This window comes from Hipposideros armiger, unplaced genomic scaffold, assembly GCF_001890085.2.
Source record: "Hipposideros armiger isolate ML-2016 unplaced genomic scaffold, ASM189008v1 scaffold_53, whole genome shotgun sequence".
Lineage (NCBI taxonomy): Eukaryota > Metazoa > Chordata > Mammalia > Chiroptera > Hipposideridae > Hipposideros > Hipposideros armiger.
In genome coordinates, this window is record NW_017731403.1 from 3755043 (window position 1) to 3767390 (window position 12348).

Below are 12348 nucleotides of genomic sequence, written 5' to 3' on the forward strand. Positions count from 1 at the left end.
TTGATAAATAAGTGGAAGTTTGTTGGGTGAACACTACTAGATGGAAGGAAACTTCTTAAAAAAACTGCAGATAATTTGGCATAATTGGAAAGAGTAGTGACCAGGTGACAAGAACATAGTCAAAATCTTTAGTAAACAGCACATTGGGCTGGCCGAGTGGCATGTTGGTTAAGAGTTGGCTTGTGACGCCAGCTCTGAGCAGCAGGGCCTGGGTTTGGATCCCACATGAGGGCCATTGACGCTGCACACTCTATAGCAAAGATGGTGAAAAACACCTCGACCTGAAGCTGGGCTGCCGTAAGTCACCTGCGACGGCATTGGCTGCAGTGGGGCTGGCGGGCAGCTGGAGTGAGCTTTCATGAGCTGCCGTGAGCCGACATGAGTGGCCGTTCAATGGCTGGTGAGCGACTGCCTCACCCGGGAAGAGCGCAATGATAATACCAACATGGGCCAGTGAAGCGACGTCCTCCACAACTAGACTGAAGAACAAAAATGGACAGCAACTTGTATGTTTCCTTTCCCCGATTCCCCAACGCTGTTCCTCTCTCCCAATTCTTTAATAAAATCTTTAAAAAAAACAAACAAACAAAAAACAGCACAGGCTTTAATTGGTCAGAGGACACACCAGTGGTAAATGACCAGGATGGCTATGCTGGCGCATACTGTCTGAATAACAGTTCTGCCTGCACGCCACTGGCAGGAGATAATTCTAGAGATGCACAGAGGCCCAATTAAAAGGGCCGTGTGTGTTTTAAGCTAGTGTCTGAACTTTGTACTGTCACTGAATATTTTTGAAATTCAGATTTAATTTTAGGAAGATGACACTGGCTATAGTGCAGAGGGTGAATGGAGGGGGGCCAGAATGGAGGCAGGAGGGTGTCAGCATCAATGTTCTATGTTGCAACATGGTACTAGACACTGCTGGTATGCCACAGAGAAAGTGGGGTGCTGTCTTTTCTCTCTGTAGCCCCCAAACAGAAGGAGCCACACACTCCCCATGTGATTGTCCCATGGTGGGAGTAACTTTGGGGGAAAAGGAGGTACATAAACATTCATGTTACCAGGGGAAACATTCTGAAAAGTGGAAGTGAAGCCTTCAATGGCCAATCACTGTTCCATCCCCAGAGTATCCCAGTTTATTCAGGGCCGAATGTTTAAATTAAGGCATCAATCCCTTGTGGTATGTTTTTTTAAAACTCCAAGGGCTTTATTTCCAGTTCTGTTTGAATGGATATATTTAACATTTGGGTGAAAAAGCTGTTCTGTAAGAGATGCACTGAAAGGTCTACTTAACCCCAAAAGTAGGGCTTATGCGAAGTCAAACCAAGTCGTTTTACAGACTTCCACAGAACCATAGAGCTCTTATTCTTCTGTTATAATATTTGCACCAGAGTCAAAGCTCTCATGAGTTCCATTTAGGTTCCGGGTGGGCCAGTGATATCATGGGTTGTTGAATCTATAAAGTAATGCTTAAGCTCTCATTTCTGGAGTCAGACCAACAAGGGTCCGAATGTTGATTCTTCCATCTACACAGCTGGGGCTGTCACGTAATCTCTCTCTGACCCTCAGTTTCTTCATCTGTAAAAGAGGAGTTAAAATAATAGTAGCCGCCTCATAGAATTGTGAGGATTTCATAAGATACTACATTTAAATTGTTTGGCACAGGATGAACAGTCACACAATATTTTTTTTTAGAATATTAATGTAATTTTGAGCAAGTCGGTCATTTATCCTCTTTGTGCCTCAGTCTCTTCTTTGATAAAATGAAGATAAGGTTCATCATTGTATCTTTAGGCCATACCACAAAGCCTGGCACACAGTAGATGCTCAGAACATTTGTTGAATATAATGAATGAAGAGGAGGAGAAACAGAAGAGTAAAGAGAACATCTTTAATTATCTTAAGGGTTGTCATGAGGTTCAAGTGAGACAGAGCAGAAGAAAGCCTCCTGTGAAATGCCATTCAAAAGTTAGTTAATAACATGATTAGTGTTTTAGAATAAAGGAAGTTCCCTGGTTGGAATGTCTCTCCAGGATTTCATTCGGTATGACTCATGTTTGGGACACTGGTCGTTAACAGTGTTCAGTTAACTGTCCAGAGGGTCTAATTATTTGGCCTCTGGCAACTCAGAAATCCTAGGCTGAGCTCCCTACACTAGGCTGCCTTTGTAGTACAAGGTCATGGGCAGGTGGACGACCTCCCAACCCTTGAAGTGATTCTTTTTATTTGACTACCTATTCCCTTAAATTCCAAAACTAGGGCTTTATTCCTGTTTATTAAACAAGGGATTTGCCCTTAGTGAAAAACGCAGAACTTACCTCTGTGTGAATTCGTTCATTCCTTCCCTTCTGAGAGCAAAGTTTGAGAAAGGGGACATTAGAGTGCAAGAGATTTGAAAGCCACCAGGAAAAAAAAGAATATAGAAAGGCAACCCAACAGGGCCTGGAGACTCTAGGCCCCATGTTTTGTACCCTATGTTCTGCCATGCATGCTCATTTTTTTCTCTCCTCTCCAATGACGTTTATGGTGAAGTGACTCTTTTAGGTCAGTGTAACTTCTAGAACAAACAAATGACTTTAAATCCTTACATAATGGGTGGGTTATAATTACCCCTCACCTCCATCCCCAGCTCTGGAGTTAGATAATCCAGGTTCAAATCCAGATTCTTTCAATTACCAGCTATGTTACCTTGGGGAAGTTATTAAGCCTCCCTCTGCCTACTTGCTTTTTATCTATAAAATGAGGACTATAGTAGTAGCTCTCTCGCGTATGAAAAAAATGATTCATGAAAAACAAAGCTATGCTGTTACAAGTCAGAATGGTGGTTCCCCTTGGTGAGGAGGAAATGGCTGGAAAGGGCCCCTAGGGAAGCTTCTGGAATGCTGGTCTGTTTTTCATCTAGATGCTAGTTACATGGATGTGCTTACTTTGGGAAAATGCATCAAGCTGTATGTGATAGGTGTACACTTCTGTATCTATATTATTTCTTAATAAAAAGTTTTTAAAAGTCCATGCAAACTATTCAATTGGCATATAGCAAGTTACTATAAGTCATTATTTCTATCTTCCATCAAGTGATCAACCTCTAAGGCTTTAACATTATCCCCAAACATAAGGAAAATGAGGAACAAAGAAAAGAAATACTAAGTGCAGGGCTTGACTGCAATGGTTTGGATATTTGTACTTCAGGGTCAAGAAATTAATCTAAATAGGTTATTTTTGTTATTGTCTCCAATGCTCAGAACTCTTCCTTCCATAAATGCTAGAGCACATTCAGAATCAGTTGCACTTCTAGAGTTTCTTTTTTTAAGGGGAGCATCTTATTGGGAAAGGGGAGCTATTTACATAACACTTTGTATGAGGTCTGATAATTAAGTTTGTGAAGTCCTCCTAGAAAAAGTGCTACATAACTCATTGCTGAATATCACTATGGTCACCTGCAAAGTACTCCCCTTAGGAAGCTATGCACTGACGCCAGTGCGTAATCCACCTTTCAGAGCAATTTTGGAACTCTTTTTCTGGAATGGCCATCAGAACTGTCGTTGTATTACCCTTGATGTCCTGAATGTCAACAAAATGTCTTCCTTTCAATATTTCCTTTATCTTCGGGTAAAGAAAGAAGTCATTGGGGGCCAGATCAGGTGAGTAGGGAAGGTGTTCCAATAGTTATTTGTTTACTGGCTAAAAACTCCCTCACAGACAGTGCCGTGTGAGTTTGTGCATTGTCACGTTGCAAGAGCCATGAATTGTTGGTGAAAAGTTCTGGTCATCTAACTTTTTCATGCAGCCTTTTCAGCACTTCCAAATGGTAAATGTGGTTAAACTGTTTGTGCAGTTGGTACAAATTCATAATCAATAATCCCTCTGATATCCAAAAAGTTTAGCAACATCATTGCAACAAGTTTGCAAACTTAATTGTCCAACCTCATATAAGATTGAGAGTGTCAAATGACCGTATTTGAATTGGGGTGGGGGCGAGGCTGCCAAGACTGATAGAAATCCCATTCCCTGGGGCACTGCTGTTTGAAATAAAGGTCCTAGAAAAGGAGAGAAAAAATCCCAGCAAAACTGAATTGGCATGGCCCAGTGTTATCATAATACCATAAGCTCAAAATGTCTTGACACAGTGCCCCCAGCAAGGTCATCTAAGGAACAATTGGACTTCAGCAACTTGTCTTACCTGTCTCAGAATGACTAAGGCCTATTTAAATCTCGTGGTTGGTTAATCATTAATGAAGGTTTTTGACAAACAAAGTAGAGCAAGCCAAGAAAGAAGGGTAGCTAAAAATTAGCCCAGGAAAGGTCATATTTCTTGCAAATGCAGGGTTTGGTGTTGCTTTTGATTGTGGGTATAATTGTGTGGAGTGGAGTTGGAAGGAAATATAATTCCACTGAGGAAGCCAGTGCTCCTCTGAAGATTTTACTTGGGATCCTCTTCCTCCCTCCCCTCCCAGTCATCTGGAGGACTATAGGCCTCCATCACCTTTGCTGAGAAGCCTGCCCTCCTGTAGGGCTACCAGACAGGAAAGTGGAACACCTTGGCTCACACATGTAGCTGCTATATGATCCGAGAGAAAAGGGTAGACAGTCCCAGAGGCTGGAACTTGGATCTAAAGGAAGGAAAGGGTGGGAAACTCTAAGAGCCTTGGTTGTTACTAAAAACCTCTCCCTCTCAAGATCAGGGATGGTGGGCATCACCTGAGATCAGGAAGGCAGAAGGGAAGGAGTTGCCCACCAGGGGGAGCACTCAAATGTACCACACTAGTGATTGCTAGACAATCCCTCAGCTTCTGCAGTTAAGATAAATGCTGGGCTCCACCATTTTCTTAAAGAACTCAAAGTCCTAAGGAAGAATGATTTACAGTTCTTCCCACTTCCTTGTTATAGGGACCAATTCTCTTTCACAGTTAACACAGGTCCATTGACCATGTTTAATGTTGAACAGAACAAAGGTTGGGCTTCTTTACGCCACATCCTTTCTCTTTCTCCTTGGAAGCGGCCATACTTCTTTCACGTACTTGAATATAACACGTTTCCTTCTGGACCTTGCCCTTCCTGTTTCTTCTCCCTGCTCATCTGCACTCCTCATCCTGTAGATCTTTGCTCAGATGCCACTTCCTCCCCAAATCCCTCTTAACCCCCTTCCCAAGGCTGTGTGGATGCCCTTGCATTTCATGGCACTTGCAACATTTTCTTGTCATTCCTGGGAGTTTCTGGAGAGCAGAGAGGTCCATTTTGTTATCATCGTCTCTCCAGTGCCTCATGCTGTGCTGGTACACAATTGTCATTCAACAAATATTTATTGAATAAATGGAAACAAAACAAATAAAATGGAAAGGCTTAATGAAGTTAATATAGTAGAAAGAAGTCACACTAGTTTATAAAGGAGAAGGGGGAAAAAAAGTGTTTCTTGAATGCCTACAACATGCCTGGGCTTTTTAAAGATTAACTCATTTGATTTTCACAAAAATTGTAGTGAGGTCAGGATTATCTCTATTTTACAAATTAAGAAATTGATACTCAGAGAGGCAAGGTGTCTTTTCCAAAGTTACATGGCTGGTAAGAAGCAAAGCTGGGGTTTCACCTCCCAGGCATCCTGACTGCAAACCCAGCCTTGTACCACTTAGCCACAGTGCTTGCTCAGAGAGGTTTGGGCAATCACATTTTTTCCAGGTTTGTTGGTATAAAGAGTTAGGAAACAGAGGAATACTGGGTACCTAGAAAGGTTAAACTAATGAGTGAAAAGAAGACAGAAAAGACTAATTCCAGTATGACAGGTTAGAACTTGAAATTAACAAAACACTTTGTGATGTCTCCTGTCTCATGTTTTTAAATCTAACCCTGCCCTTGACCTTGGGTGTCAGAGACAGGGAATGTATCAAGGAAGTGGTAGGGCAAGGATAAAGTAGGTGTACCTGTATCATCCTACCCAGGAATTTTTAAAAGCTGAAGATGTATTTTTTTTTTTTTAAGGATCATGGTGTCAAAATGTTATTTCACCAAAATGGCCATACCACATTTTATTAAAAAAAATTTTTTTATATAAAGGTTGAGTGCCCAGAGGGCTATAATAAAGATATCACATAAAACTTTTCTTTTAAATAAAAGAAAATTTCTTTTAAATAATCAAGTACCTTAATGCCCTTAAAACAGGGTCTGGTAAGCTGGTAAGGTCAATTATAGCTGACAAAATACACCTTGCACAGTCCATGCTAACAGCACCTGATGAATGTTGGACTGTCCATAGAATTATGTTTCACTAGAAAAGAAAAATTAGAAGTTTTTTTTTTTAAGCTGAGCCATCCTGCCACCTGTTGGCAGCTCAGTGGCTGCTCAGCTTGGGCCGGGAATTGAACCGCTGTTGCTCAGAGCTCAGAACTTTGTTCTAATTGTTCTTTCAACTAAGTGCTTATGTATGTTGTCATGACAGATATTTTTGGAATAAAAAAAAGAACACCTATTCTAATGAAGAATCAGAGGGTATAGTTGACTCCCTTTGATAGTTCTTTCGCCTCCTCCATCATTTTTGGACAGCCTTGTAGATAGAACTCCCTAAATATACGAGTGTATACATTTTCAGCAGCCACTCTTATAGCTGCTATGTCTTTCATGCTGAGAGTAGGCATTTTCAGCCATTCTACCTTCAGTTCCCATCTCCCAAAGAAAGAGTTGCCTATGAAAACACACTTTTTAGCCAACAGAAAATAAACTACACTTGTAGAGAAGCTTTTCTGTTTCTGGGCTCTGAAGTAGGTCACTGGCATGACTGGTTTTATCCATTTCCAGGGTCAGTGTGCTGTTAGAATCTGGGACTTGGGAGTCTGAGCAGAGATTTCAGTCCAGGTTTTACCAGCTGTGTGACCTTGGCCAGTCACGGTATCTGCCCTGCCTACTTCACTGAGTTATTGTGAGGTCCACCTGAGATTACGGGAGCCAAAGAGCCTAATGAATCACATAATCATAACATTTATCCCCACCCGACATGCTATTTACCTGCTCCTTTTGTCTGTGTTCTCCCACTGGAATGTTAAGCTGTACGTATGCAAGATTTTGTTGGTTTTGTTCATGCTGTAGCCATCACAGCACCTAGAACAAAGCCTGGCACCTCGTAGAGTGCAGTGTACATTTTTGTATGATTTTTTTCATTCTTTTTCAATCAAACTGTATGTGATTCTGCAACTTGAAATGCATCTGTACTTGTCTCCTAGAACAAGGAAATCAGCAGATCTGTTGCTCTTGAAAATGTTGCCTAATGATCTGTCATCTTGGAAAGTTTCCCAGCCTCTTCTGCCTCTAAAAAGGACTTTACCTTTTTAAGAGGAAGCAGGAAGTTAGTATTCCAAGAAATGTGGGTTGGGAGGCTATACCCAGCAGCTCGACTAAGAAAGTGAAACCATTCATCTTAATCAATGGGAAAACCATGTGGGGAAATTTTTAGAAGTAATTCCACTGACAACCCATCACTTTCCCTTGAATCATTTGATTGGCTTTGCTGATGGACACGGTCTGAAGTCAGTGATGATCTGTAGAGAAAAGAGAAGGAAGTGTTCTGCTAACTTGCGGTGTGCTGTGAAAATGAGAAACAGGCTTTGGTTCCCGATGAAGTGACCAATATTCAGGTCACCCCAACGCTCTCATGAAACCACCAAACAACTAACTCAATGTCACATAACTGCCTCCATTTAGAGCTCTGAGTATAAAGCTCTTGGGATCATATGCAAACTTCAGTACTGAGAACAACGACAGGCTTTGCCACATCTTATTCCCATCCAGATGGTTTTTCTCGTTAGAAGAAGAATGAGCAATCCAGATTTGAGTGTTCAACCTTCAATCACCTGATCTCAAGTTGATAGAGTGATAATTCACAATTTTTACTATGTACCCTGTCTTCAGTGGTAATTCCAAATCAAAAAACATGAGAGCAACTTGCTGGTTTTTCCAGCTGAAAATAATGAATTCGTTGATTCCTTCTATGCTGTAAGGGTTTTTCTAATTTTGTTAGGGGAAAAAAAAAATCAATATAAAGAAAACACAATTTTAAATAACATCTTGAAATTGCTTTAAAGAAAGCTTTATTTACTACATACATCCTAAGAATGTATTGTAAATGGAGCAAGATCTAAATAAATTTAAAAGCTTTTCAAATACAAAGCAACTAAAGATAACTAAACTTCTAGCATGTTTGAAAACACAGAACTCTAAAGCTTTTTTTTTTACATTTATATAGTTTGTTCTTAACCCTAAAAAAAAAAAAAGTTCACATTTCAAGTTATAAACTCATCTCAGTAGTGTATGTGAAATGGTATTGAAACAGAAACAGTTAAGAGGCTCACTGATACTTAACTGGCTATGTTACCAACATTTGTTTTTAAGGTAGTTTGGTATTTGCCATGTTAAGATATCATTTTTTTTCTTTTCTTTTTATTACTTTTTTTCCCCCCAAATAATTTACAGGCACATGTAAAATACAGTAAGATAGCTGGGTCAGAGTCTTATCCAGTGAACCTCTGTGACAATCCTACACTGGACGGAGAGGACTTCTTTCCCACAAAGTCAAGGGATGAGGATCTGACCCAAACTGCATCTTGTTGGACTGCTCACTCCAACAGATTCGTGTTTGGATGAAGATTGCTGGGTACATCCTCAGGAACATTGCACAATTACTTTATGTCATTTAAGAACGATGGAAAGGAATGTTAGGAATATTTAAAGGCCTTTGCAGGCAACTCAATAATTTTACACAATAAATAAATATTGCTTATATATAAAAAATTCATCCCACCTTAAGACGAGGAGGGAAAAAGGCATTTGGGAATCTCTGAATTTAAAATTTAAAACAAAACTAAAATATTTGCTCAAGGCATAATCCTATTTATTAATCTACAAATAAGAATTCAGCCATCAGCAAAAATTCAGTGAGTGGAAAGATTTTTATGGATCTCTAATATGACATAAAAACACAACTGCGCTACTTGCTACCTATTGCACACCTCACTTCCTTGACAGAGCCTTTAAAAAAATTCCAAGTTGATGTATTTCATAAAGTAGATGACAATCTTAACATTTTACTGTATTTTACATTCACTCTGTTAAACAAAAGCCTTCAAACAGGCACAAAACACTGCAACAATACATTTACTTCCTAATAAAACAACTTTTTAATAACAGTGAAATAAAAATGGTTCCATTTTGCATTAAACTATATACCATGAACTTCTGCAACATAAAACAACTAAAAAGGAGCATTAGGAGATATTTACAAACTATCTTTTAACTCCTGCAGGTCTTTTCTCCTCCTCTTGGATGTGCCTGCCCCAATTCAGTTCCCTGCCATGTACATGGCAATGGAGGAAAGCCCTGTTCAATAAACACAGCATTTCCAACACCCTCGACAACCGCAGACATTCTGCATGAAACATGGTAAGACAACTAGAAGCATAACTTTCTGCAACAAGAGTCTTTGGGGACCTCGTCTACAATAACATTCATTGTCTCTACAAACTCATACTTCAAAAACAAATAAAATAAAAACATTAGAAAAGGAACTGAAGTTTTATATTGGACAATTCAATAGCTATGCAAAGATGTCTTATGCAAACTATTAAAATCTTGTGCTTACACATACTCGGCTATTGAAAATTCCTCCCCAACCAAAACAAAAACCCCAACAAAAACCCAGGAAGAAGTATAAAAGCCATCAAAGTTTTCTCTATCAGTGATTCATCTGCCCCAGACTTGCCACACAGGGAGGTGAAATTGGGGACAGAAAGCAGGGAAGATTAGGTGGGGTGGGGGAGTGGGGGGAATGTGTTTAAGAGCAAAGGCACAGAGGGAATGAATGAGAAGGGGCCCCGGGTAATGGTGGCAGGTGAGAGCTTTCCAGTGTTTGGACTCAGAAGTGTGACAAGTCTTTTCAATGTTGGCTTAAGGAGAGATCGAGTGATTTTAGTTTCTTTAAAAAAATAGAACCATCACGGATAACACACGGTAACACCGTCAACCCTTAATGCCAGCAGAAATTTTAAAATTGCACTTTCCAGTATATTTTTTAAAATAATGTTTTATGTAGTATTTTTAAAGCACTATTGTTTGTATCTTTAAATATTGAATATATTTTTCAAAATAGTTCCCTAGCTGCTCAAGTGTGCTTTTTAATATATAGTTGATATATTATTGAAGGTACTACAAAATAGAAATCTCTGGAGTGCAGAAGTTAAGAAAATAACCTTCATACTGAAAATATATCCTTAAAAATACAAAAACAAAAACCTCTATACAAACGTACTACAGCATACAAATTTTTAAGAGATGGTATTAAGGCACGAACCTTTGCAAGTCTCTTAGAAATGTATGAACACCGGCTTGCTAAACTGAAAATAGTCTTAAAAAACTAGTGGAAACTTCATGTATATAAAATATTTCAGTATGATATTTGATTACATTCTTCACTTTCAGGTTTCATATGTGTGCTAATCCATCACGTTGTTTCTTCATAAATAGTAAAGTGTTCCTTCAGTAGTAGTTTTGTGGTTTGTCTCCGCTCTTGTCATCAGAATCAGTATGTCTGGTAGACATCATGAATGGGGACCTGAATAGCAGCAGCAGGGAAGGCCTGAGGTATATAGCCGGCGTATCCTCCATAAACGGCAGCCGCAGCGGCCGCGTTCTTCTGTAGTGTGGCGATCGTGGCTGTGGCTGGAGCAGCAAATGGAACGTAACTGGCCCCATAGATCCCGGCAGTGGGAATTCTCTGAACGTTTGGAGCCATCGTGTATACTGGAGTTATTGGGCGGCCCTGAGGAGGAGGAAAAGATTCCTTACTGATTGCTTGTAGGTAAGTATCCCGCTTGTAGGTGCCTATCCCATTTAGTCATCTAATTCATTCAACAACTCCATTCATTTATTCAACTCTCAGAGGTAAAAAGGGAGGTGTCCACTTTCAGGGTGGGGAGATAGAAGGGTAAGCAAATAACAATAATTGTTAAGTGCATGTGAGAAGAGCCATTAAGCTAAGGTGGAGTTGCATCCTCAAGGCTAATTCAAATTCAACTGGTGAAAGAGAACTGGAATGCTGAAGGAAAGTTGAAACACTCTAGAATCTCCTACCCACCATTCTATTCAATCAGCACAAACCCCAGAGGGAGCTAGAGAGGGGAGTTGAGAATCTACCCTTTACTCAGTTGATCTCGCTATAATTAAAAATAAGTATTTTTCCTAAAACATGGCCCTAAAATACATGTCAGCTGCCTCAAGTCATACTTAACTGAAGAAACATGATGTTTCAAAAACAAAGAGGATAGGCTGACAACATTATGGAACAAAGTGTATACAAGGGGGTGCCAAAAAAATTTATATGCATTTTAAGAAAGGAAAACTGTATTAAAATTGTAATACTCAATATATACTGATAACAAAAGATGAATACAATTCATGCTTGACTTCTGCAATTACAAGAGGTGTTCAAAGTAGTTCCCATCAGCATCCAGACACTTCTGATTTTGGCGAACTATTGCTTGAGCAAGGTTGACCAAAGTGTCCACTTGTATACATTTTTTTTGGCATTCCCGGTAGATTTCCAAAGGGGCAGCTTCTGAAGCTGTGCCTTTTAAAAACTGTGATCATACACAATGTTCAACAAATGTAATGGTTTCAACCATCTCCCACCTAAGACATAACACCAGTATATACAGAAATTGTTGTAGACACTTAGAGAAAGAACCAACTAACTTGGGGAGTTAGAGAAAGCATCTCAGAAGTGGAGACATTTGAGCTGGGTTTTGAAGGATGAGGAGGAGTTCTCACATTAGGAGGAAGAGGGAGACAAGCTAACTAGGCTGCCTTACTGTAGATGCCACCACTGACTGTAAAAGTCCCTGCTGCTTCCTTCTCTCTACTTGGAGGTGTAACGTACTGTGTTTTCAGAGCAAATAGGCATAGAGAGGGAAGACGGGGGCTCAGTATTTCCAAAAGTGTTTGCTATGAAAAAGGGGATTTGGGGTAAAATAAAACCCACATTTAACAAAGTATATGGTGCACTTTATCTTCCACAGAATGCCTTGTAGCAAATGCTGCTATGGTCGGTCTCCATATTTTAATGCATCTTCAAATAAACAATTCAGGATATATGGAGAATTAGGTTTAAAAAATTATTTCCTCCTGGATTTCTATAAAGGAGTAAGTTATCATTCCGGCACAAAATCTGCAGATCAGAGTCACAAAATTACGTTCTAAGGAATTTCATAATCTAAGCATCATTTTTTCCAACTAACCACAATAATAATTACACTAATGATAATAATAACTGAGAGATTAGGGTCTACCAGGCACTATTCTAAGGGCCTTATTTGT

At 39.7% G+C, this 12348-nt stretch overlaps 1 protein-coding gene across 15 annotated transcripts in view; it reads right to left on the reverse strand.

The window, feature by feature from the left end:
* Window positions 1–8236: 8236 nt before the first annotated feature.
* RBM47 (RNA binding motif protein 47) overlaps window positions 8237–12348 on the reverse strand; it is a 156026-nt gene continuing 151914 nt past the window's right edge. For all 15 annotated transcript variants that reach the window (XM_019640877.1, XM_019640878.1, XM_019640879.1 and 12 more), the window contains one exon: window positions 8237–10795. In XM_019640877.1, the coding sequence (XP_019496422.1) occupies window positions 10556–10795 (240 nt within the window). In that variant the 3' untranslated portion in view covers window positions 8237–10555. The remainder of the gene's footprint in view (window positions 10796–12348) is intronic.